The 26,701-nt window shown below is 59.2% G+C and overlaps 1 protein-coding gene across 4 annotated transcripts in view; it reads left to right on the top strand.

The window, feature by feature from the left end:
• ZBTB7C (zinc finger and BTB domain containing 7C) overlaps positions 1 to 25,982 on the top strand; it is a 313,347-nt gene extending 287,365 nt beyond the window's left edge. For all 4 annotated transcript variants that reach the window (XM_062201631.1, XM_062201633.1, XM_062201634.1 and 1 more), the window contains 2 exons: positions 13,264 to 14,505; positions 23,386 to 25,982. In XM_062201631.1, the coding sequence (XP_062057615.1) occupies positions 13,280 to 14,505; positions 23,386 to 24,043 (1,884 nt within the window). In that variant the 5' untranslated portion in view covers positions 13,264 to 13,279 and the 3' untranslated portion in view covers positions 24,044 to 25,982. The remainder of the gene's footprint in view (positions 1 to 13,263; positions 14,506 to 23,385) is intronic.
• The last annotated feature ends 719 nt before the right edge of the window (positions 25,983 to 26,701 follow it).

The raw sequence follows: 26,701 nt of genomic DNA, 5'->3' as shown, positions 1-26,701 counted from the left end.
ACCATGCACCAGAGACAGCCCTGTATCACTAACGATATTTTATCACAAGAAAAGCTGTGACAGAGGAACCCAGAACGAGTCAGAAGGGATCGGACATTACAGAAAAATCTCACAGGGCCAGAGTGGTGGTGTAGCTGGAGAAGCCATGTGGGCGCCGGTTCAGCCTGGCGTGTCTCAGCTGCTGTGCTTCCAATCCAGCTCCCTGCTAATGACTTGGGGAAAGCAGTGGTAGATGGTCCAAGCGCTTGGGCCCCTGCACCCACGTGGGAGACCTGGAAGAAGCTCCTGGCTCCTGGCTTGAGCCTGTCCCAGCCCTAGCTATTGTGGCTATTTGGGGAGTGAACCTGTTTCTCTCTCTCTCTTTCAAAATAATTAAATAAATCTTTTTTTAAAAATCCCACAAAGACTTAAGAGTTTGGGAAAGAGAATCCATATCCTTCCGCATGTTTGATAGTGATGGTTATAAAATTCAAATGCCACCAAAGAGCATACATGACAGAAGTAAGCCCTCCCACCCCATCCTCCACCCCCCACCCCCCACCCCCCATCCTGGCGGCCCTCCAACCCCTCCTCGGCACCCAGACATCCAGGAGCCACTAAGGACACGTGGGGGGCCAGCGCTGTGGCTCAGTTGGCTAATCCTCTGCCTGTGGCCCCAGCATCCCAGGTTCTAGTCCCGGTTGGGGTGCTGGATTCTGTCCCGGTTGCTCCTCTTCCAGTCCAGCTCTCTGCTGTGGCCCGGGAGGGCAGTGGAGGATGGCCCAAGTGCTTGGGCCCTGCACCTGCATGGGAGACCAGGAGGAAGCACCTGGCTCCTGGCTTCGGATCGGCACAGCACGCCGGCCTTAGCGGCTATTTGGGGGGTGAACCAAAGGAAGGAAGACCTTTCTCTCTGTCTCTCTCTCTCACTGTCTAACTCTGCCTGTAAAAAAAAAAAAAAAAGACACATGGGCACCGCCTTCATGCACAGTACTCCACGACGCACGCAGCCAGCCCCACGGGTGGACATATGTGTCTGTTTCCAGGTGTTGGCTGTAGAATCCATGCTGCAGGGAAGATCCTTGTATGTCAGCTGGGTACATGCAGTTTGTAAAAGTAACACAGATCCCAGGGAACTGGCTGCCTCATCCGAGTGCTTAACTTTTGTCCATCTGATAGACACAAATTGAAGTCTGTGCTTTGTGTCTTTAATGCTGAGTAGCGGTGAGCTTTTTGCATACATGTAAAAGCTGTTTGTTTCTTTTCTCTGTGATCTTCCTGTTCATGCTTTTTGCCAGTTTTTCCAGAATGCTAGTGTCTTTACCCTGATATTTTATATAAACTTTGTCTCTATAGAGGAAATGAGCTCCTGATATGCATTTGGCAAATATTTTTCCCGGTTTATTTGTGCCTTGCCTTTGTTAGGGGATTTTTGACATGCGTAACTTTTGAAATGATTATTTAGCCAAATGTATCGATATTTTATGACTTCTGAGATTTCCATCTTACTTAGAAAAAATTTTCTTTTTGTGACTATAAAATAGCTCCCCAATATTGTCTTTTCATGATTTTCAAAATCTTTTAAATCTTTGCTCCAGGCATCGTTTGCCTTGGTGTAAGGAGTGAGGAAGGGATCCCAGATTTCTTTGTTCTGTTTTCTACATCATTGACCAGTTGTCCCAATTCGATTTATTTAAAAAAATTATCTTAAAGTCAATGTTGAAATTCTACCTTTATTACATGCTACATGTATATGTATATAAACTTGTGTGAGGCTATTTGTGGATTGCCCAGGACTTTCTGTTGGTATTTTGCTCTGCACCTGATCCAGGACTAAATCTTTGATCTTTATGACGCTGGTCAGATATGTTTTCTGGTCATATATGTTTTCATATTTGGTCCTATATGTTTTCACATCTGGTAATATGTGTTTCCGTATCTGGTGGGGCTAGTTCCCCTGCTTCTATTACTCATCTCTCTCAAAAATGTCCTGAATATGCTGAACTCCTCATTTTTCTAAATGAACTCTAGAATCAGCTTATCTAATTTCAGTAGATATTCTGCCTGATATTTTTCTTGGGACCGCACGGCCTTGGTTGAGTTGTTTAGAGGGAATTGCATTTCACACTCCTGCGACCCCCTAGCTAAGAACAGGGTGGATCGTCCCACTGACCTAAGTCTCTTAAAAAGCACTTCGGTCGTGTTTTAAACCTCTCTCAGTAGGGATCCTGCACACACCTTCACCTTTCGAGGTGTTGTCTCCATTTTAACTGCCAAGTAATGAGGTCTTCTAACATAGTTTTGAACTTGCCCGTTATTTGCATAGGAAAGTATCCAACCATATCGCCTGCATATAACGGGGTTTTTTGCCAGCTCTTGTTCAACTTTTTAACCTTGTATTTCATAGTCAACAGTTCTGAACTTGAGACATCAAAAGGGAGCAGACTTCCTCGGAGCAAAAAAATGACTGGGCCCATGCTGGCTCACGGCCGGCTCGGCCAGGCTCCCGTGCACTGGGGCTGATTCTCCTCCTTGAGTATTTTCAGTCGTCCGTGATTGCCTGGAGACCAGAAGCCTCCTGGCAGATGGATTGGTGGTGGCCTGAGATGGGACCGAACCCCTGAGGTGCTGACGGGTGGGGGCTTCTCCTTGGGGGTCGTGAAGGTGCTGGACGGCTCCCGTAGCCCTGAGACAGGAGGACCCCGCCCACACCGGATGCCCTAGTGGTCCCTATTGCTCTGTAATATTAGCCTCACTCACTCAACAAAGCCAGAAGCCCCCTGAAAGCAGGTTTGGGGTCCTTGATAGAGTCTCACGTGGGAGGAAGCCCACGCTTCTGACGAGTGATCAGTGGCGTTTGTTGACTGACTGATACGCCACAAGTAAACCACTGGTGACAAATGAGTGTCCATCTCACGTCCTAATTGCCCTGTCTTTGGAAAGGGCTCCTGGATCCAAACAGCGCTGAGCTTCTGCAAAAGAGAGAAAAGCCTAACAGAGCAGAGGCCGGGCGCGGGTATAAATAGCAGAAGGAAGTGCTTGGACTTTCTCGGCGCAATAAAAGTTCTGTGTAATAATATTACACGTAGCTGTGTAATTACGCCTGGAAATTGCAAGCTGCCAGTATGTTCTCGCCCAGCCAAATGCCAGGCGGTTCTCGCGGTGCGTGCATTTGCTTGGGACAAAAGTGCAAATTCAGAGGCAAATCCCAGGTTTCACTTCCTTTGGAAAACACGGGCAGCGGTGGGATCCTTGAGGGCATCCGGCTGGGCCGCTGCCCTGTAGCTGGCCTCCCGGGTGAGGTGGGCAGTGGGGGGTGGAGGCAGAGGCAGAGGTGTTTCTAGGTATAACTAGGACGCCTAAGCCTGTAGCTCTGCCCTCTGCCACCACTGGTGGGCTCCTCCCCCTGGATCCGTCGGATCCCACACAGAGGTCCAGGGTAACAGAAGGGCAGGGGAGGGGCCGAGAATCCTGGGCAGTGGCTGCGTGGCCAGATGACGCAATCTGCTAACCGCTCCCCAATCGCCCTCCTCTCCCCCACCATGAGCCCCAGCCGATTCCTCTCCCATGCAGACCTTCCCCAATTTCCGTCCCGTGGCCCCTACCTCCCTGGCCCTCATCCCCTGGCCCCCACCTCCGTGGGCGTGGGCTGCTACCCTACTGAACTCCCCGGCTTTGAACCCAGAGCCCCACACTTCAGGCGACGCCCATCTGTACACACATGCTCAGTTCCCCTCATGCTGTTCCCCTTGCTAGAACGATCTCCTTCCCCCGCCTCACCCCCTGGCTGCCGGGGGGGGGGGGGGGGGGCTCACTTCCTTGGTGGAGTCCCCTCCCTAAGCCCAGAGGAGCCCCTGCCCTCTGGCCCAAAGCACCCCGTCTGCACCTCTTAGCACTGTTTGGGTTTTTTTTTTTTTTAAGTAAGGTTGTATTTTATTGTATACTTTACTTATTTGAGAGAATGAGAAAGAGAGAAATCTCCCACTCCCTGGTTCACTACCCAACTGCCAACAACAGCCAAGGTTAGGCCAGGCCAAAGCCAGGGGCTGGGAACTCAATCCAGATTTCCCCACGTGGCTGGCAGGACCGCAAGCACTTGAACCATCACCTGCTACCTCCCAGCATGCACAGTAGCAGGAAGCTGGGATCAGAAATGCAGTCAGAACTCCAACCCAGGCACTCTGAAACGTGGCGTCTTACCATAGGCCAGAAGCCCACCCTTCCTTTGGGGGTCTCTGCTTGTATCTCTCACCTGCTCCACTGTAAGCTCTTAGGGCCAAGAACTCCAGCCTCCCCCGTAGCACTGGGTAGATCAGTGCAGCTGGAGGCCGTGTTGGCGACACCTTAGGGCAGCAGGAGGCCGCCCGCCAGGCTCCGAGTCTGAGCTCCACCTCAGTTTCCCCATTTGATAAAATGGCGTAGTCCTGGTGACAGTAGCCACTTGTGTGGGTTTCCAAGAGGACAGAACGAAGGACTGCACGTAAAGGATCTAGGGCGGCAGCTGGGCCTGGGCAGCCGAATCGAGCTGACCCCACGGTCCCTCTCTGGCTGTGTTCTTGTCAAGCTTATCTGAAGTCAGCATAGTGTCAGGGCCGGTCGCAACCCCGTCCCGTCCCCGACCCCACACAGGGGGCGGGGGGCTGCCTGTGGGGCGTTGGCAAGGGATCTGGGCAGCTGCCAGAGCAGCGCCCCTCCCAGTGCCAAGGCCATCCTCGGGGTGACCCAGCCGGGGTTCTTCCCACCTGTCTCGGGGGCATGAGGGGGAAGAGGTCAAGTCCTTTTGCCAAGCTGTGCAGTCCCCTTCTCTCAGCCCCACCTGGACTGTGCCGAGCTCCTGGAAGCCCAGGGGGCGCTGCCACTTTCTCACGTGACCCAGCAGGGAAAGGTGAGGGGAAGAAGTGGGAAACCCACAGTCAGACACAGCAGCCCCAAGACATCTGAGCCGGGCTGTCTGTGACCTTGGAGTCCAAGGGCCCATTTAGACACAGAGCCTTCCAATGTGAGGACAGCGAGGCCCCTCCACAGCCTCCTGGTCCAACAGGCAGGAAGAAACAAGCTCACAGAGGTCACAGCACTCATCAGTATCAGAGAAGAGCCAGGGTTTTCATTCTAATTCCCCCCCAGAGTTCGGGCCCCTGGGCACTTCCCACCCTTGCTCCTCATGCTTCCGTCTGATGCCCTCAGCAGTGCCACCTCCCTCTCTGCTCCATGTAAAGCCCCGGGCTCAGTAGCAAAGGCCTCGGCTCCCTGACCATGTCTGCAGCATGGAGGTGGCATTGGGGGGGTGGGGAGAGCACTCACTCAGAGGCCGGACAGCTGCGCAGCCGCCATAGTATCTTCTAGAACAGATGCTAGGACATCCCCAGGAAAGGCGGGAATCGGGGACTGCTTAACCCCAGTGGCTACACACAGCTTCTGATCTCACAAAATCAGAACATCCCTACTCATCCACCGAAGATGCCCCTTAGGGCAGAAATTGTGCTTGGTGGGGGCTGGAGGGGGCTCCCCGATGCTCCAGCAAGGCTGAGACCCCCTGACACGGCTGCCGGGAGCCACAGCAGGCCCCCGGGGAGGGCTCCTGCAGCCAGCAATGCGTGCCCTGGTGCTGTGCACAGAGACGAGTGATTGATTTTATTATCTACATTTTCGGTGGTTTAATAAGGTTTAATAAGCCTCCCAAGGAGTTTTCTGGCTCAGGAAATGGCCTGTAATAAACACAAGCAGTAAAGCCTTTATTTTGAACATAAAGGAAGAGGTGCACAGTTTTGCTTAGAAGAAAATAAGTCTTCCCCCCACCCCCAGCCCCCTGCCCAAGGCCCCTTCATGCCCTCTCATAAATCAAGAAGGAATAAAATAATCACAGGATGGCAGCTTAGAGGCCCTGCTGATTGTGCCTGCCCAGACACCCCCGGGCCAGCGTGTGCACCCACCCTGCACGAGGACCCCTACCATCAGTGAGCCCACCAGCCTGCTGCCCCTCCTGCCCTCAATTCCCATGCCACACGGCCCCTTCCAGGGCCACCTTTCTGTCTCCCCGCACCCTGTCCACTCCATGGGCAGGAAAACAAGCCATGCTCCTGGGGACGGCATGTACTCTGCAGTAGCCAAAGCCCTACCTCGCTCTGTGACCTCGGCCCCACTTCCCTTTAGTCTCCTCATCTGTAAAATGGGTATAATACAGCCTTGCCCACACCACGGAGGTGCAGGTGCTTTGACAGGGAAAGGGCTCTGAGCCACTCCATGGACGGAGGGGTGGGAGCAGTGGCCCTAGGGGGGCCCACTGCAGGTTCACAGACACCTGTTGTGAAGAAGGGGCTCCTCCGGGGGTGATGACAGTACTGGGTTTGTGCACTCCACCCCTACCTCACAGCCCAGATGTGGGGCTGCCTCCTCTTGTTCTCCCATCTGCACACCCCCTGGGCCACCCCTTCGGCACCCTTCCTGTCTGTTCTTATTTTTTCCTTGGTGAGAGTTTAGGAGGAGGGATGCCCACCTGTGCTCCCTCCTACCCCAAGGCCCTGTGCCTGGTCACAGACCTTGTTTGCTCAACTGATTCCAGTGTGGAAGGAGATAGGGCCAGGGCCTGGCCAGGGACACAGCCGGGCCCAGAGGACCAGTTCTGTGGCCTCGGGGAAGTCAGGCCACCGCACAAGCCTGTTTCTTGTCAGCGCAATGGGCAAAATAATTCCTGCCGGGCGCGGCACGCGTGCGGAGAGAATCGCGTGTGAACAGGCTCTTCCGAACCTCAGTTCCGGCAGGCGTATGACATCACTAACTCAGGGGACTTCAGCAGGGAGCTGCCCGGTCACAGGAGAAAACACGCAGGCCCCCCGATGTGGGGACGCAGAGAAAGTCTGTCTGCAGCTGGGAGGAGGACCTAGGGGTGCCTGCCTCCCAGCTCTGGCCCCTGGGGCTGCCCTCACTTGTCCTGGGGCAGGAGACGGGGCTGGGCACCGGGGAGAAGGCGGTGCATGGTCCCGTGGGGGTGAGGCTGCATTCCAGCGGTGCGGGGACATCTGGATGGCCGTCACCTTTGGCAAAGGAAGAAAGCTCAGAATGGATTGCTCAGCACAGAGAGCCTGAGGGACCTCATGGGGCCGGCTGAGCTGGGGACTGCAGGCTCCCAGCGTGTCCTGGCAGGGCGGCAGAGCAGGTGCGGCCGGCTTCACCCAGTGTGGGCGCTCTGCCTGGGGTGCTCTCGGCAGGCGGGGCGCAGGCTGCCCAGCCTCCAGCCCACACGTCTAGTCCCAGCCTCCGGGGCGGCCAAGGCCCAGGGGCATGCCAGGGCCAAGGGGTGTGGCCGCCCTGCTTGGGGAGACTGCCAAGGGCGGGGTGGGGCACGCCCAGCAGAGACCAGGGACTGGCCAGCGGCTGGGGCCAGGCCTCACTGCCTTCTCTCTGGCTTGGGCCCGCCACCCGGTTGTGGGTGTCACTGCCTGCAGACCACAGGGAGTACAGAGCCACCCTAAGGACCCAGGTAGCTGCTGCCCAGCCTCATTCCCAGGGCCAGAATGGAAATTCACAGCCCTTCTCGCCCTGAGCTGTGCCCCTCCTGCCCCACCCCCACCTTCCCCGCTGCCTCTCATTCTGCAGGTGGCTTTAAAACTGCAGGTCCGGGAGGCACTGGGGACTGGGGGCAGGGGGAATCCGCTGGCTGTGGACAGCCCATGCTGGGATGTGGCAGAGGGGAGTCCCAGACAGGCTGCAGGGAGCAGAGTTCAAGGACGTAGACACTGAACTTGAGGATCGCAGCAACAGAATTGTCCCGAAAGTCACAGCACCACGGCAGCCATGGAGGACAAGAAAGCCACAGCACTGAAGCAGATACCAAGTCCTTGCCCCGCTGGTTTCTGGCTGAGTGATTTGGGGCAAGGCACGTAGCGTCTCCTGTCCCCATCAAATAGGGATCCTAAGACTGGCTGTCAGGATGAAATGAGCTAATGCAAGCGCCTTAAGAATGAGATGACAGGGCTCTGTTCAGTTGGCAGAGGTCCCCAGGGCAAGGGTTGGGACCATCCCTCTGTTTGTGACTTGGCTTGCATTGTACAGATGAGACCGAGCTCAGGGCGGGTGAGTGCCAGGTCCCAGAGGCCAACCTTGGTGGAGCCAGGCTGTCTGAGAGCCCCGCCCTCACCCCTGCTCTCCCCCCACCCGCCCCCGCCCGCTGTCTGCCGACTCCAGGCACAGCTTCCGTGTGGGTCCCCTTCAGGGAATCAGGGTAAGAAGATTGTTCGGAGGGTTTCTAGAAGCCCAAAGCCTTCCCGTTTCTGATGATGCAGGGCAAGTTCCTCCTGCCTCCCTGCCCAGGGAAATCCTCTCTCCTGTTCCCAGCTCAGGCGGAGCGACTGCTGCTGGAAGCCTGCCCTGATGCCCCAGCCCACAGGGCTCCTTTGCTGTGGTGTCTACACTCCGTGCTGGAGCCCACCCCTGAGCTGGCTCAAGTGGATCTCAGTTCCCTGGCACACAGCCAGCTCCTCAAAACCCTAGAGAGAGTCCACCTTCAGGGGCAGTTCCAGCCCCTCTGCGCCTCAGCCAGACTCTGTAGGGAACAGGTGTGGTGAAGGTGAGATCGGTTCCAGGGTGGGCTCAGACGCTTCCTGGCTGTGTGGCCTTGGGGACATCACCTGCCTCTCCACGCCTCGCTTTCTATCTCAGCATCGCAGGTGCTGATAAAAACATGCACCCTTCAGAACGTTGTTGGCTGAGGAAGGAGTAGGGGATCGTGACTGACAGGTGACAGGTGCTCAATGAATGAACTGATCACCGTCATACATGCTGGCCCCTAGGTACGGAGAGAGGGGAGCACAGGTCCCCGTGGGAGAGGAGGGGCTCCTGTTTACCACTGCATAAACCCAGACCAGAGGTGGGAACCGCTGCCTTCGTCAGGTTGTGTGGGCTGCAGGAGCTTCCACCGAGGACAGAGACCTGGGGGACGCTGGCTCAGCCTCGGGCCCTCTGCAGTGGTGGCTGCGCCTAAGAAGGTCTGAGACCCCCGGCCTTCCTCTAACCACTCTCCTCCGTTTCTTTGTTTTTTTTTTTTTAAGTTTATGTGTTTGTTTTATGTGTTTGAAGGGCAGAGTGACAGGATAGAAAGAAAGAGAGATATGTGCCCTTTGCTGGTTCATTCCCCAAGTGCCCACAACAGCTGTAGCTGCACCAAGCCAAATCCAGGAACCCAAATGCAGGTCTCCCTTGTGGGTGGCAGGGGCCCAAGGACCTGAGCCATCACCTGCTGCCTCCTGGGGTGTGCATTAGCGGGAAGCTGGGTTGGAAGCAGAGGCAGGACTGTGATACACAGTTTGGGAGTCCCCAGCAGCAGGTGAACCCCCTGTACCACGGCTGTCTCTCAATCTCTGAGTGCCTCTTTTTTTTAAGATCTATTTATTTATTTGAAAGTCAAGGTTATACAGAGAGAGAAGGAGAGGCAGAGAGAGAAAGAGAGGTCTTCCATCCACTGGTTCACTCCCCAATTGGCCGCAATGGCCAGAGCTGCACCAATCCAAAGCCAGGAGCCAGAAGCTTCCTCCAGGTTTCCCAGGCAGGTGCAGGGGCCCAAGGACTTGGGCCATCTTCTACTTCTTTTCTACAGCATAGCTGGATCAGAAGTGGAACAGCTGGGACTAGAACCGGCGGCCATATGGGATGCCGGCGCCACAGGTGGCAGCTTTACCTGCTACGCCACAGCACCGGCCCCAGTCTGAGCTTCCTCTGTCCTTTGTCCTGTTCTTATTATATCTGAACTACGTATTTTTCTGTCCCCTTGCAACCAGAGGTTCATATTTGCATCAAGCCTCTATTAGCTGTTGAGAGTGTTTCTGTTTAGTTTTATGTGTGTGTGTGTGTGTGTGTATGCGCAGTTTTTTTCCCCCTGCACAAGTTTTTCTTGGAGTTGCCATAGCTTGGGCAATGGGAGGCAAGGGGAGGTGGGGGAGGTGTGGTGTCCCCTCAGGGACACTGCTTTCTGCAGGCCCACCAGGGCATGGGAATCTGAAGGTCAGCAGGGAAGCTCCCAGAGGGCAGAGTAGGGGTGCTTCTGCCCAAAGAGACAGTGAGACGTCAGATGGCAGCCCACGCCTCCCATCCCTGCCCCCGGGGTTAGTCTCCTGCCTGGAAAAACAGCACCGAGCTACCATGGTTACATCTGTTCCTCCAGGAACGGAACAGAAGCCGCCAAGTCACAGGGAGAAGTCACTGCTGGGCAGACCAGCCTTCAAGTCCAGGGTCAAGGGGACCTGTTGCCCACTCCCCATGGCCAGATCCACTGTATGCTTCCAGCTCCTCGGGGTCTCGTGTGAGCAGATTTGTCGTGATCAGCCAGTCGCAGGACGAGGAAGCAGAAGCCTGCAGGGGGAAAGAGGCCTCCCAGCATCAACCAGCTATGATTTCCTGACCCAGATCCCAAGGACAGACTGCTTGGGCTGGGCAGGAGATGGCACAGGTGGCACAGGACACCCACCCTCCATTCCCCAGGGGACTCGCATGCAGCTGGGCACCCACACACACACCAGCAGCTTCCAGCTGCTTGATTTAGGAAGGCAGAAGGGGCCTGGGGTTATGGCACAGTGGTTAAGCTGTTGTATGCAGCGCCGGCATCCCAAATCAATCAGAGTGCCAATTCAAGTTGCGACTGCTCAGCTTCCAATCCAGCTCCCTGCTAATGTGAACTGGGAGGCAGCGGATGATGGTCCAAGTGCTTGAGCCCTTGCTACCCATGTGGGAGACCCTAGATGGAATTTCTGGCTCCTAGCTTCAGCCCTGCTCCAGCCCTGGCTGTAGCAGGCATTTGGGGGAGTATCTCTCTGTCTCTGTCTCTGTCTCTCTCTCTCTCTCTCTCTCTCTCTCTTTCTCCTCTCTCTGTCATTCTGCCTTTGAAACACAAGGCAGAAAAAAGCTTGAGACATGGGGAGACTTTTCCCGAGAAGCGTTTAAAGCATTGTCTTTGAAGGAGCTAGCCTCCGAGGGGCAAGGAGCCGGCTCTGCGGAGAGAACACGCTTCCTGGGGTTTGCCCGGCTCTGGCTTTGTTCTCAGCAGGGCAAGGGGAGAGGCACTTGCCAGCAGGCTTTTCAGAGAGGGCTCCGGGGCATCTGGCTGGCTGCCACCTTCAGGGGACTCTGGGGGGGGGGGGGGTTGCCAGAGAAATGGGCTGTTTCCTCAGCAGAGTCGCGCCCCATCCGCCAAAACACGGCCGAGGTCTCCTGGTTCTGTTGGACGGAGGGCCCTACCTGCCACCCAATGGGACGCCACCCTGCTGCCCATCACACATCTGTGCTGTCACCTGTCGCTGCCCAAGAGAGAACTCTCAAACTAGCGGCTGACAGCAGGAGCAAACTCCGACTGTCTCTCGGTTGTCCATGGCCCCGGAGTGCACGAGGCTGTAGCGAGGGTGTCAGCCAGGGAAGCTGGGTGCCCGGGTGGAGCTGGGGCTCCAGGACTGGCGAGCAGGTGCTGGCTGCCGGAGGAGGCCTCCGTTCCTCACTGCGCAGACGCCTCCCTGGGGCTGTGCCGTGCGGGCGTCCTCACACCTCGCAGCCAGCTCCCCCAGGACTGAGCAGCAGGGCTTGGTCCGTTTTCTCTTGTTATCACTAAATACTTGACACGGATAATCGATGAAGAAAGGAGATTTATTTAGGTCACGGTCCTGGAGACTGGAAGTCCAGGACCAGGCTACTGCACCTGCTCGCTGGGCTGAGGGCCTTGTGCAGCTTCACTTCCTGGTGGAAAGCCGGGGAGTAGGTGGGCAGCGTGGAGGAGGTGGCGACAGAGGGGGCCGAGTGCTTCCTGCCAGCCCTCTCACTCCTATGAAGCCTCACCCGGTCTCACAGGGACAGCAGAGTCCCTCTCCCAGGCCCCATTGCCAACTGCGTTAGGCAGGGTCTGTTCTGAGTGGTCCCACTTAGCTGGTCCTGGCTGCTAACAGCTGTCCCACTGCTGTTTTTCCCTGGAGACTCAGATCCTGTCCCCCACCCCTGCCGAAGGCTTCCCTCCTCTCTGACCAGGAAGGGACTTGCATTTATGTTGAATTTAAATTGGTATTTGTAGGTAAAACATCTCACAGGTACATATATATGGGATATTAGCTTTTTTAAAATATCTATCTATTTATTTAAAAGTCTGAGTTAGAGGAGGGAGGGAGGGAGGGAGTAAAAGGGGGGGGGGGGGATTTTCCATTTACTGGTTCATTCCCCAGAGAGCTGCAACAGCCGAGTCTGGGCAAAGCCAAAGCCAGGAGCCAGAAGCTTAATCTGGGTCTCTCACGTGGGTGGTAGGGGCCCAAACACTTGGGTCATCTTCCACTGCTTTCCCCGGGCTATTAGCAGGGAGCCAGATCAAATGTGGGGCAGCCGGGACTCTAACCAGCATCACAGGCAGTTGCTATGCCTCAATACCAGCCCCCAGGATATCAGTATTTTTAAAAATAAGATCAAGGGGCCGGCACTGTACCACAGCAGGTAAAGCCACCGCCTGCAGTGCTGGCATCCCATATGGACGCCAGTTCGAGTCCCGGCTGCGCCACTTCTGATCCAGCTCTCTGCTGTGGCCTGGGAAAGCAGTAGAAGTTGGCCCAAGTCCTTGGGCCCCTGCAGCCAATTGGGGAGTGAACCAGTGGATGGAAGACCTCTCTCTCTCTCTCTCTCTCTCTCTCTCTCTCTCTGCCTCTCCTCTCTCTGTGTAACTCTGACTTTCAAATAAATAAATAAACCTTGTTAAAAAAATGATCAAGAATTTCAAGTGAAAGGCAACTTCCTCAAATAATTTGAAGCCAGGAGTAAGGTCAGGAGACAAAAACATGGCACAGAACCCCCTTTTGCTTCTGAGAACGAACCACAAGATTGGTTTGAGCTTCGTAGTAGCCAGTACAAAAGGTGAGTGAGCCTGTGAAAGTCAGAGGGCAGGGGGCGTGTGGCCCAGCAGAGCATGTCTCAACAGAAGTGCCGCGTGGCCTGTGCAGAAGGCGGATCCCATCCCTGGAGCGCGAGGGCCTGCTGGCCTGCCCATGGCTTCATCCTGGTTTCCCACGGTGCACACCGACAAAGGAGAATTCGGGGAAGCGTCTGTAAGATTGCTAAATAGCTTCCGCTAGCTGTCCAGCGAGAGACCCAATTCCAGGAGTCTTAGGGGAAAAAGAAGAGAATCCAGCACTGGGACAGACTGGGAGGTGCAGGCGAGGTGGGAAAGCAAAGCTGTGGTGTGCACCTGCGGCCGGTCCAGAGACCCAGAAACGCGTCCCCATCCCGCAGCCCGCTCGCTCACCCCCGTCTCCCTCTCTCTGTGTGTCCCCACAGGGCTCTGGCTGAGAACATGGCCAGCGGCATTGACGAGCTCATCGGCATTCCCTTCCCCAACCACAGCAGCGAGGTCCTGTGCAGCCTCAACGAGCAGCGGCACGACGGGCTGCTGTGCGACGTGCTGCTGGTGGTGCAGCAGCAGGAGTACCGCACCCACCGCTCCGTCCTGGCCGCCTGCAGCAAGTACTTCAAGAAGCTCTTCACGGCCGGCACCCTAGCCAGCCAGCCCTACGTCTACGAGATCGACTTCGTGCAGCCCGAGGCCCTGGCCGCCATCCTGGAGTTCGCCTACACCTCCACGCTCACCATCACAGCGGCCAACGTCAAACACGTGCTCAACGCCGCCCGCCTGCTGGAGATCCAGTGCATCGTGAACGTGTGCCTGGAGATCATGGAGCCCGGCGGCGAGGGCGGCGAGGAGGACGACAAGGAGGACGACGAGGACGAGGACGACGACGACGAGGAGGACGAGGAGGAGGACGAGGAGGAGGAAGAGGAGGAGGAGGAGGACGACGACGACGACACGGAGGACTTCGCCGACCAGGAAAACCTGCCTGATCCCCAGGACATCAGCTGCCGCCAGAGCCCCTCCAAGGCAGACCACCTCACGGAGAAGGCGTATTCAGATGCCCCCAGTGACTTCCCCGACGCCTTCCCGGCCGGCAGCCCCGGCCACCTGGGCGTGATCCGGGACTTCTCCATTGAGTCTTTGCTGAGGGAGAACCTGTACCCCAAAGCCAGCATCCCCGACAGGAGACCCTCCCTGTCTCCCTTCGCCCCGGACTTCTTCCCCCACCTCTGGCCAGGCGACTTCGGGGCCTTTGCCCAGCTGCCCGAGCAGCCCATGGAGCCCCTGGACAACGGGCCGCTGGATCTGGTCATCGGCAGTCGGAAGATCAAGGAGGAGGAGAAGGAGGAGCTGCCCCCGCCCCCGCCGCCGCCCTTCCCCCACGACTTCTTCAAGGACGTGTTCCCCGACCTGCCCACGGGGCCGCTGGGCCCCATCAAGGCGGAGAACGACTACGGTGCCTATCTCAACTTCCTGAGTGCCGCCCACCTGGGGAGCCTCTTCCCGCCCTGGCCGCTGGTGGAGGAGCGCAAGCTGAAGCCCAAGGCCTCGCAGCAGTGCCCCATCTGCCACAAGGTCATCATGGGGGCCGGCAAGCTGCCGCGACACATGCGGACACACACCGGGGAGAAGCCATACATGTGCAACATCTGTGAGGTCCGCTTTACCAGGTGCGCACCTGCCGCCCCCCCCACCCCCGCCAGGGTGGGCACGGGAGGGATGCAGGGGGCGGGGCCGGGGTGGGGCCGGAGACCCCGCTGGATCCCAGACACTGGCCAAGCAGGAGGGCTGCTAGGCACAGCCTGGTGTACTGATTCACAACTCCTTTTTTAGGCACTCACATGTTTTCTCCGAAACAAAGGTACTTAAAGATTTGCAGAATGAGGAGATGAAAGATGAGTTTATGTTGGTGTCCGACATGTTTTTGAAATCCGTGCTTATGAGGGGGTCTTCCAAAAGCCCACCAATTTTTAAAATTATGAAACAGCCACGCATGGATTTCAAAGATGTCTGCACCGGTATCAGCTTACCCTTTCATTCCATTCCCAGGAACTTTTGGAAGTAGCCTCCTGCAGTATTCGGCGGGAGCCCAAGACAGAGCAGGCAGGAGCGGAGCTGTTCTGGTTGAGAGACGTGGAACAGCCTTGGCCCCTGCTCACTCAGCTTCCCCGCCCCTTCCCAGCTGCAAGTGCCTGGGACGCAGGCAGGAGCCCCCACCCCCCACCCCCCCATCCCCCGGCACAGAGCAGCCCCTTCATTTCATTCCCACCGGCACCAGCAGCAGCGGCTGCTCCATAGGCAGCCTGTTCTGCCTGCCAGGGCTGCCCTAAGTGTGAAGGCTCTGCTGCCTTTGTCTCCAGTCCATAAGTGGTGGCGCTGGGACCTGAAGCCCCCTCTACGAGGGACAGCCACGGCTGTGGCCAAGAGACCACAGGGACCCCAGGGGCCCTGCAGTCATTTCAGGGTTGAACCATAGAGAGGCCTCTTTTCACATTCTCCCCGCCGCCTGTCTGTGTAGTGGAGACACGTGGTGCCGGTACAAAGTTTGAAAACCCATATACGTCAGCAGCTCCTGCTGGCTCGTGGCCTCCCGTCCTTCAGCCAATGTGATTGTGCCTGTCTATGCACAGCAGCTTCTGTGGGCAGAGCTGCTGGCGGGATGGTGCGGGGCAGATCTGTCCACCCGCTGGCTTCTGGTGGGCCTCACTGGGGTAAATGACGTGGGCGGTCCCTGGGGTGAGGGATGGAACAAGTGGCTTTGTGCCCGGCGTGGAGTGAGCTTGGCAGAGCCGGCCGTGGCTGACCAGACTCAGTATTGCCCCCACGCTGCCTCTGTCCTGGGAACACTCACCTGGAGAGACCACCCACCTCGCCCCCACCACCACGCACTCTCCCGGGGGCTCCTGTTGCCTCGCATCCCTCTGGAAAGTCTCATTCCTGGGATTTTCCTGTGTGGGCCCGGAGCTGGGCCATAGAGGCTGCAGTGAGTTGGCGATGCAGGCTTGAGTATCAAGTCGGACCCTGGTTTTCTGGGAGGAGGCCATCAAGCCGCTGCAGGGGACAGTGGCGCTGCTGAAAGGGCTCTGATGGCTTTCAGGGACAGCGCCCATTGCTCCCAAGGTGCCCTTGGGGCCCTGCTCACAGCTGCTTCTGTCCCCAGTGCTTCTCGGTGACAGTGGAGGGGGCATCAGAGGGAGAAAACGAGGGACGGACCCCCAGGCTCAGGACACCCTCTTCCTCTGGGCCATAGCCATGCTGACCCCGGGGCTCTGCTCCTGTTACCCCGAAGGGCAGCCAGAGCCAAACTCCCTGAGATCCCCCTCCCTGTGGGTGATAGCTCTGCCACTCGATGCTGCCCCCACAGGACAGGCCAGAACCCCTGAACAACACTGGGATGACACAGGGGAAGACAGACCAGAGCCCCAGCCGAAGGCCAGATTCACACGGTTCACACATCTTCAGAGCCGGGGCCTCCTCGCAGCCCTGGGAATGGCTTCCAAGACCCAGACCAAATCCTCAAAGGCCTACAGCTGAACCTGCTTGGAGCGCCCCCTGCTGTCCCATGCCTGCTCCCTGGGCAGACACCTGGCTAACACTGGGGGCCCCTCTCCTTCAGAGCAGAGCCTCGCTGGTGGCTGCCACAGGTTTGCACATCCCGGAGTAGGACAGCGAGCCCTCCCTGCACCCCGAGTCCCCGGCCCCTGTCCATCCACACTCCCACCCCCCGTGTGGGCCTTGCCTGAGATCCACACGTGGTGTGGCCAGTCCGCGGGCCCTGCCTCCCTGGGGAAAGTCCGAACTCGGTCACTGCAGACAGACGGCTCACCCGCCGGCCACTGGAACGTGCTCCAGGGGAGTAACATTCCAGAACCTTCCCTCCCTGCACATTCCTGGTGGTCAGTTAGGTGGCCTCGGGGTCTGTAGTCCCCCTACCCCTCCAGGCCAGATGAGCCCGGGGGCAGTTCCGGCCACCCAGCCGTGCACCCTCCCCTCCCCTGGTTACCCCTGCACACAGGAAGACAGCCATCTGGGCCCAGGGCCTGCCTCCAGCTGCAGCGGCTGCATTCCAGCCCCCAGCCACTCCTCCCACGCTGGCTTCCCACTGGGCTCTGACCCTCGGAAGAGATCAGACCAGCCCCGAGTGCTCCACCCCCCACCCCACCCCTGCACCCAGCCTCCCCAGGAGCAGAGTAACTCCCACTTGGTTGGTCGGGGAGAGGGGAGAAGGAGGCCTCTCTGGGCTGCCTGCCATAAGGGGCCTTATTTCTTTCTGGCTGGGCTGCGGCTACCCCCTCATTCCCCTCCCCCACATTCTTATGAATCACTTTGCTTCCCAGCCGTCTCCAGGGTCCTGTTCTATCCCTTAAGACCCCTGAGCCTGTGCCCTGTAGCCAGGGCCCCGTGCAGCCTTTCCACGGAGGCCTGCTCTGTGGCCGAATGTCCCCGCCACCACCCTTCAGTGGCCATTTAGGCCGGGGCTGCCTCACTGACCTGGAATCCCCAGTCTCCCTTGCAAGGCCAAGTCACTCCCCCGAGACTGGACCCAGCTGGGTCCTTCAGCCCCCAAAGCTAAGAGGGACCCTGACACGCTGCCCTCCACCTCCTCTGACACTGTGTCACCTGCTGGAGTTGGCGTCGGTCCTCGGATGCCACCTGCCGTCCCTCTGTGGGAAGGTGGAGGGCCTGCTCTTCCCCTGCGAGGTGGCCTCCCATAGTGTCCATGCCCCATGGGGACATCATTCCTAATTCAGCAACCACAACCCAGCTGCAGGACATGGGGGTTGCCCAGCAGGCCACGCCCACCCGGAGGCCCTGCCTGTAGCTTTGTCCTCTCCGTCTGCAAAGAGAAGGCACTGGGGCCTCCCACGGTGGCACTGTCTCTTTCTTGCTCTCAGGAGCCTCATCTCTGAGTCACTCTGGACTTCAGCCAGTCCCCCCTGTTATCCCACCATGGATCCGTTCCAGATATGACCAGGGCCTCATAGGCTTCAACCAGACGATTGCCTCCACCCTACACTGGCCCCTCCCTGCTCTGGTCACCCCGAGGTCACTGAGCGCTGTGTCCCTCAGGCTCTGTCCACACCCGTCCATCTCAGGTCTGCCAGGACCAAGGGCAGGGGTAGCCGGGACTTAGGTGACTCGGACCCTCCTCATCGGGGGTTGCCTGATAATTCTGTTCCCAGGTCTGGGAGCTGGGGGCCCCGGGCAACTTCTAGGATGTTGCAGGAAGTGGCGACCCATGTACAAGGAGAAGCCCTCTGGCAGGGAGGGCTGCAGCTGTGCTGGGTGGGCCTTGCTGCCCGCTGTGGGCCTAGGCCCTCCCAAGGCCCCTGCTCCTGCCTCCTCTTCTTCCCCGCCATGTGCCTGCTCCTTCACGGGCTGGGCGCCCTGCCTCCTGCCTCCCCAGGGGCTCCTAGTGAACACGCTGACCAGCCTCCCCTGCAGTAGCCCCCGCCTCCTGGCTGCAGGCTGCTCGCAGCGGCACCCGTGTCTCATGGGACAAGATGAGGGGAGACTGGCCCTGGGACAGTGTGGAGCCCTGGGCGGGCGGCACAAACCCTGCTGCCTAGGAAACCACCCTCCAACTTCCCGGTAGATGCAACGTTTAGCCCCCGACGCCATCCCTGCCTCTGGGGCCAGCCCCACGCAGACCACCCCTCCCCAGCCGGCACCATCTGCGCTCCACACAAGGCCCGGAGCCTGGATTCTTTCTCCCTCTATTTTCTCGTCTCCCCACTGCTGGCAGCTCTGGGAACCTTATTAAGATAATGTAATGTCATTAGCCAGGGCAGCAGGTTACTGAGAAGCCCCGGGCGGATGCTGCAGGGCAGCAGTCTGGCCCCCCCCCGGGGGGGGTCCAGGCTGGAGGCTGTGGACCCCAGACCCAGGCCTCGCAACCCCTCGCCTCCGTTCAGGAAATGAGCTCATGCGGGTGCGCACGGCTTTCCCGACAGTGAGCTCTCCAAGCTGGAAGAGGGGCTGCACGTGACCTGGTGCCTGAGGCAGGGAAGAGGGAGGAGATGGCAGGGGAACGCCACAGCCAGCGAGGAGAGCGAGGGGTTTGGAGCTGGGTAAATCGGCCCCCCTCTGGCCCCTCAACAAACGCACAGCGCGCCCCCTGCCGGCCGCACCTGTGCGGGGTGTGCGCACCGTGCGAAGCGCAAGGGTCCCCGCAGCGTGCCCCCCAGGCCCTGGATAAGTGGACACAGGCTCCGCCCAGTACTGCTTTGGAAACGCGATGGAGCGGTTATCAGAGCCCCCCCGTGTCAGGCCTGGCCGGTGCTCTGATTAGCCCTGTGACCCTGCCCACGTCCTCACCCCTCTCCGCGCCTGTTTCGCACATGTAACCCTAGAGGGTAGGAGTAGGTGCTCCCTAAGGTGGCTCCCAGCTTCCTGTTGTCCAAGGACAGGGAAGCCACGAGCGCGTTGCTGTGCCTCCCTCTCCACAAGGCAACCATGGCCACGGCCACCTCCCACCCTGGCCCACAGAGCTCCCGGGAGGACTTGCTGCCCGCCGTGGCTTCTTGCCTCCCACGCTCCTGACAAGACGGGGACAGGCAGTGGCTCTGCATGCAGGAGGGGAAATAGCGTATGGGATAGGCAAGAACACGCACACAGAAGACAAAGGCAGCGCCAGCAAAGGCGACCTCTGAACAAGAGTGCGCGTCTGCCGGGAGCACCTGTGTGGTCCAGACGAGGCCTTGGACCATGCAGATGTGGAGTCGTGCCCGCCAGCGCTGCACCTGCCGGGAGGGCGGTGGGGACACGTGTGAGACCTCTAGGAGGCAGCAGAACCCATGACACATCACCCCCACCCCTCCCTCTGTCCACCAGGCGACCTGCCTTGAGGGGCAGTGTTCAGGCCACATGTATTCAGGAAGGATGCTCTGAGTGACAGCACAAGACCTATATGGACAGGGCAAGGTTTGTGGAGGACTGCCCTTGAGTTTGACCTTGAAAGATGGCGGGGAGGGATTGTAGCAGGAGACATTTCAGGCAGACTAGTCTGCAAGAGGGAACTTGGAGGAGGTGGGTGCAGGGAGGAGTGGGGAAGGGACACACTGGCATCCGGGCTGGGCCTCCTGCTGGAGCCCGAAGCATGGAGCCCCAGTGGCCAAACAGAAGATAGGCGCAGGAGGTGCAGGAGTGAGGCTTCATGAGCATGCGCGCTGGGATGTGGCCGGCCCTGCACCGGGGGCCTGGCAGTACAGCGCGTTCTAGCAGGTGGTCAGGGAGGCAAAGTTGGCAAGAGCTTGGCCTGCAAGGGATGTGGGTGCAGACAGGAGGCTGGCGGACTTCGTAAAGCGCTCTGCAAGCCGTGCACAGGCTAAGTCAGCACACCAGCCATCGGACACCCTGACCTCCCTACCTGAAGGGAAGTAACCAAGGGCACGGCTCGTGCCTGTCAGCAGCAGAGCTAGGAGGGAAGAGCTGTCAGAGGGGACGCGAGCAGCTCCCAGAGAGTGCATTTCCACCCCTGCCCCGGGTGCACATACTCCACACCCCAGGGTCACAATGGTGCAGCCCAGCCCCTTGAGGCTCAGGGTCCTGGCCCGGCCCCTGGAGCACGCACAGCCCTGAGCCCAGCTCCACCAGTGCGCACATCCTGATACCCACGTGAAAAATCACACTGTGGCCTTAGCCATTCCCTTTCTGATCCCCGCTTTCACCATCTGGAAGGTGCAGGAACTGGATCGGCTCAGTATTTCCCTGATAACGCAGGGGACAGGGCCTGCCGCCTGGGTGTGGACCTGAGGGGGTTCAAGTGTGCCTGCTGAGCTGCAAGATCCCAGAAAGGAAAAAAAAAAAAAAGGCATTTCCAGAACTGGCTTACAATGGGCTTTGCCCACTCTGCCCACCCCTCCCTCCTGCTCTCATGAAAATTGCCAGCAGGGAAAGATGGCTCCTCCCGCAGGCATCTCCTCTTCCAATGGCTGTGTCTGCACCTTCCCGGGCAGCCCTTACAGGCCGCAGGCTGGGGGCTCTCAGAGGGAAAATCCACCCTCGTTCACCCCCAGAACAGCTGCAAACCAACCACGCCCAGGCCCCCAGGCCCCCGTGCCCCGCGAGGAAGACTGGGTACCTTAAAAAGACAAGGCTGAGGGTCTTCGCCAGGCCCTGCTGACTCCAGTGGCTCACATGAACCCAGCGTCTCTCCGCCAGCTGTGGGCAGTGAGGACTGGTGTCCAGCCCTCACGGCAGCTCTGCACAGACAGGTTGAAGAATTTCCCTAAAGGTCACCCCGCCACAGTTAGTAGTGGGTCTGTAGCTGGAGCAGGAACCCCCAGGGGAGGACCCACCCCTACCCTATAGCTCCCCTCTGAGTAGCACCTGCCAGGGTCATGGACACAGCATGGTCACCTGCCAGCAGGTGCTGGATAAAAGGACCTCCTAGGCGCCTTCTCAACACCTCTTCTGCACTTGGGTTGGTTGCCATGGAAATGGAATTTCTTTCCGATGACCTCATGAGGAGTTAGGGATAACGTGTGGGTGTTTAGAAGAGGCCCTTAACATTTGCAGACTTGTCAGTTGCATTGCTCATTGTTCCACAGTGCCCGTGGGGTCAATTCTCCTAATTGTGTCCAAGAATGATCAACCACCCAAGGCTTAAGTGAGCCGATGACCCTGCACTGAGCCCTCTGTGGGGTCCTCTCGGCTTCAGTAGCCACTGAGATGAATCTCTGAAGATCTAAGGCTTGCTGGGTGGGACGGTGTCGCGGCATCCCCGCAAGGGTACGGACGGCTCTGTGCACACCACCCTCACACTTCTCCCCGGGGTCACAGTGCAGAGGTGAGGGCCTGAAGTGTGGTCTCTGCTCGGCCAGCGCCGTCAGGATGAGCCCACCCACAGGGTAGAGGGTCACCGAAGCCACGGGTCTCTGTGCGCTGTCTGCGGCCAGCGGCGGCAGCAGTGGCCAACGACTCATCAACCATGCAGACTGCACCACCCTCCTGGGTCACCCTCAGGGGGTGGGGTCCAGGGCCTTGAGAGCAGGTCCTCACCATGGTTCAGGTGCAAGCTCAAGCTGGAAACCCACCGGCCTCAATGCTCTCCAGGCCCCTCCTGCTGAAAATTGTCCTGGTGACTTCCGGGTTCAAGTAGTAGCCGGCATGGAGTGCCATGTCACAGCACGTGTTGTGCAGCCAGAACGGGGACGGTGGGTTGTGCCGGGGGGAGGGTCTGGCAGCGGCACCCTCTCTCTCCTCCCCATCTATCCACTCTGCTCCCTCCCCCTGCCCCACCTCCCCGGAACACTCTGTCTTCCCTGGTCCTCCTTCCCCACCCCTGCCATGCACACGCACACGCACATGCACTTTTCTCTCCCGTCCCACCCCTGGGGAATCCGTTTGAACACGAGAGCCAATGAGAGCTCCAGCGGCCAGGAGGCACCAGGAACTAGCTCCTGCTCGGGCGTGCCGAGGTCTGGTTACATCCGGCCACGTTAGGGAGGCCAGCTGGCCTCCACATCTGCCCTGACCTCCAAGCCCAGCCTGGAAAGAGAGCGAGGCTCCACCGCAGCCACGCCTAGGAGGAGGTGGGAGGCTTCGTGCAGAGCTGGGAAAGCTGCGGAAGATCCCAGGGGATTCTTGCCGCCCAGCCGACCCCAGCTCAGCCGGAATGAGCGGCTCCTGATGCTGGTGCTGGACTCAGCACCCGTGTTCAGGAAAACAGCCCCATGGTGCCAGTCTCCCTTCCAAGACCACCAGGAGATTCGCTGGCTGGTTCTCCCCAGCAGCCCCAGACAATGGGGCCTGATATCTGGCCCTAGCCTCAGCTCTGCACAGAGAGGTTCAGTAACTTGCCTGAGGTCACCCAGCAAGTTGGTGATGGGCTTGCGGCTGGGGCAGGGGCTCCCAGACTCCCTGGGGAGCCCCACCCTGTACCATACCTTCCCTCTGAATAATACCCTTAAACCTCAAAAGCTGCGCCCCAGATTAGGCTGCATTCCTGTTGCACCTGGTTCTTTTGTAAACCCTGAAATTGTCTGCAAAGACGAGAGCCCAGGGCTTAGGATCAGAAACTGCCTTGCAAGGGACGTGAACGAGGTGTGCCTGGACCCAGGATGGTCAGAGCTCAACAGCCAAGGGGCTGGGAGGAGCCCAAGGCTGGGGGCAAAAGCACAAGGCTGAACCCAGAAGGAAGACCCTTATCTGGGCAAAGTGGCTGTGAGGGTATCCAGGAGTGGGGACCGCGCTGTGCCATCAGTGGACCAAGGCAGAGTGCTGACTGCAGGCACAACCCCTCCACCCAGCAAGTCCGTTCTGCAGTCTGTGAGGCGGGCTCCCATAAAGAGTGGGGCTCCCTGCTCTGAGCTCCTATAAAGGTGGGGGAGGGGATTGAGGACAGGGCTCGTCCCCCACGGGGTAATCCATTCCTGTTTGGGGCCCTGCAGCTGTTGAAGGTACATCCTCGCCTGGACCTCGGTTCCTGGGACTTGACACCATGGCAGTAGGGAGCCTGCGCAGGTGCTGGGGGGTGGGCTGGGGGGAGCGGAGGTCAGGAGTGCCCGGCGTTCCCCCACGACTGACCCTCGGGCTCTGCCTTGCAGGCAGGACAAGCTGAAGATCCACATGCGGAAGCACACGGGCGAGCGGCCCTACCTGTGCATCCACTGCAACGCCAAGTTCGTGCACAACTACGACCTCAAGAACCACATGCGCATCCACACGGGCGTGCGGCCCTACCAGTGCGAGTTCTGCTACAAGAGCTTCACGCGCTCCGACCACCTGCACCGGCACATCAAGCGCCAGAGCTGCCGCATGGCGCGGCCCCGGCGCGGCCGCAAGCCCGCCGCCTGGAGGGCCGCCAGCCTGCTCTTCGGGCCCGGGAGCCCTGCGCCCGACAAGGCGGCTTTCGTGATGCCGCCCGCGCTGGGCGACGCCGCCGCCGCTGCCGCCGCCGCCGCCGCCGCCATGTGCCTGCCGGGCCCCAGCCCCGCCAAGCACTTCCTGGCGGCGCCCAAGGGCGCGCTGAGCCTGCAGGAGCTGGAGCGGCAGTTCGAGGAGACGCAGATGAAGCTGTTCGGCCGCGCGCAGCTGGAGGCCGAGCGCAACGCCGGCGGCCTCCTGGCCTTTGCCCTGGCCGAGAACGTGGCCGCAGCGCGGCCCTACTTCCCGCTGCCCGACCCCTGGGCCGCGGGCCTGGCCGGGCTGCCCGGGCTCGCCGGCCTCAACCACGTGGCCTCCATGTCGGAAGCCAACAACTAGGCTGGTCCTTGCCCACGGCCTCGGCCTGCTCTGCCCTACTCCCCCCTCCCCAGGCCCACCCTGCCCCACAGGGGGCCTGAACCTCCCACTTCACAAAGGGAAAAGGGAAACAGAGATACAGATCAGCAGCGACCTATAGCCCAGGCCTCCAAGGCACCTGTCTGCCTTCTCCGGGGTCTGAGACCCAGCATCTCCTGCCGCGCGCATGGCCCCCACCTTTGCCTCTCCCAGGCCGTCTCCCTGGCTTTCACAGTTGGAGCAGAGCCCACACTGGGTCCCAGGAGCACTTGACTGTGTGGCGCCGTCAGGGGCAACCACGTGGCCGGGAGACCAGGCAGATGGGGCCAGGTCCTGGGGCAGTCACTAGGGCTGAGCCCCACCTCCCCTGGGGTGGGGGTGGGGGTCGGGGATCCTTTTGAAAATGCTCACCTGCCACCCAAGCAGGAGTGCCCTGCTGGCAGGGAGGCCTCCTGTGACCCTCTGTGCCTCGGTGTCACCCGGCTCTGAAGGGGGCTGGTGGTATAGGGTCCACCCCACGCACGCACCTGCGTGCACACACACACCTATCCCTGCAGAGGAAGCCTGCATGTGGGAGTGCCATGCTCCCCAAGGCCCTGCCCAAACACTCGCTCCCCCTGGACTGTACCATCACCCCCACCTCTGTGCTGGCGGAGAGAGGGAGAGGTGGCATGGGGCTTGTGGCGGTACGCACCATGCTGCCCTGCTCTCAGCAGGCCCCTGGGGAGCAGGACCCAGCAAATGCCCCATCTCAGCGCCCTCTCCAGCATAGTGCAGGGTCCCTGGGGGCTAGAGGCCACCTCTTAACCCCCCCACCCCAAGCCCTCCACAGACACACAGTGGGTCCTGGAAACCGACCCGGCGAGCCAGGGTTTCTCAGGGCCTCGGTGCTGTGGGGGGGCGGCCCCCTTTGCTGTCTTTGATCCCGCTCAGCTCCTTCCTGGGCCCCTGGAAGCACAGGTGCTGGGCTCCCCTCTTAGGATGGAAGGGAGGCCCCAGTGCCTCTGGGATTGCAAGGACTCTGACAGCGCCTTCCTGGCTCCCGGGCAGGTGCGGGAGAAGAGCCCAGTGCCTTCCCGCTGCCCGCCCCCACCCCCACCCCCACGGTCCGGTCTGAGGCTGCCCGGGGCACCCCGCCTCCGAGGGCCTGGCCTGGAGCCCCCCATCCGAGCTGGGACCACTGCAGACTACGGCGCTTCCCATCGCCTTGGCTTTTTCCTGAACAAACACGAACAAAAAGGCACGAGAAGACCTCAGACTGCGGCCCCGCGCTGCTCGCGGGGAGAGACGCTGACTCCTGGGGCCGCGGAGACCGTGGTCGCCGGGCGCGGTCCCCAGCCATCGGCAGCCTGGGCCCGGGGTTCCATTGCAGACCCTCGCTCTGGGGACGCCGCAGCCCGCGGGCCACGCCCCCTCCTTCCACCTCCGCCAAGGGCCTGGGGCGGAGCAAAACTGACCAGAAACTGAGGAACAAATGGAATTCTGCGGTGTTGGGCTCTTGTTTTTATTTTGTAAAGGTAACGACTTCTTATAAACTCAGTTTTTGAGATGACTGCTTAGCTCTTTGGGTTTTTTCTTGGCTGCGGTTTGGAGCTGTACATTGTAAAATATCCAAAGATGTTCGTACTGTAGGACCAAGAACTTGATGCAAAGGGGGGAGGGGGAGGCGTGGTTGTGGTTTTGTTTCGTTCCAATTTTTTTTTTTTTTTCATGTTTCGATTTCTGTGTCTGCCGGGGAACTTTGGACTTTTTTCTATTTATAACTCTTTTTATGTGATTGCTCTATGTAAAATGACACTCAACAAAGTTTGCCTTAGTGATTCAAGGGACAATCTTCCAGAACGTCGGTCGCACGCTGCATCCCGCCGAGAAAGGCTCTCCGCTGATTTTCTGGCCTATTTATTAAACAGTATTAACTGACTTGACCACATGATGGTGAGAGTGGCACTTCTGTGGCTGGGATTTCTGGAAGTTCTCGGGACAGCAACAGTCCACTGGGAGCCACTATTGAAAATAACCCCCACACATACACACCCTTACACACACACCTGCGCACACACACACTCACCTGCCTCCTGCTGGGAGGGAAGGTGGGCGGAGCTTGTGGAACTCGCTGGCTCAGCTTGATTTCCCATTTCCGGTTCTCATGTCAGTCATCTGGGCTCTCGCGAGTTCCCGTTTCAGCCCTGCGAGCACTGTTTGATGCTGGGCTTGTGGGTCCAGGAGCCTGGTCACAGGCATGTGTGCGCGTGCATGTGTGTGTGTGTGTGTGCCCAGGTAGAGCCCTTGGTGTGAGAGCTGGGGAAAGTCCCAGGGTTGCAGACTGTTCTAGCACAGCCGGCCCTACCCCTCACCTGCCGTGGCACCCGAGGGGTCTCCCTTCATCGTCTCCTTCCCTGGGGCAGAGCTGGCCCTGCAGTGTTTCTCGGCACAGCTCTGGGTTTCCAGTGCAGTGGCTCTGAGCCGTGCACCCTCAGCCCACTCCCTCCCTCCCTCTGGTCCCCAGGGAATGGCCTGTGATGGCCACAGCTTCTCCAAGCTCTCCTCAGCAGGTGGCGGGCTGGGGGCCGCAGCAGCCCCCTACAGGAGAAAACCCCTGGGAATTTTCCCGTTTGGGTTTGCAAATGCGTGCGTGGGCAT

This window comes from Lepus europaeus, chromosome 9, assembly GCF_033115175.1.
Source record: "Lepus europaeus isolate LE1 chromosome 9, mLepTim1.pri, whole genome shotgun sequence".
In the NCBI taxonomy this organism is placed as follows: Eukaryota; Metazoa; Chordata; class Mammalia; order Lagomorpha; family Leporidae; genus Lepus; species Lepus europaeus.
The sequence above is the reverse complement of the archived record's forward strand: the minus strand, read 5'-3'. Positions and strand labels throughout refer to the sequence as shown.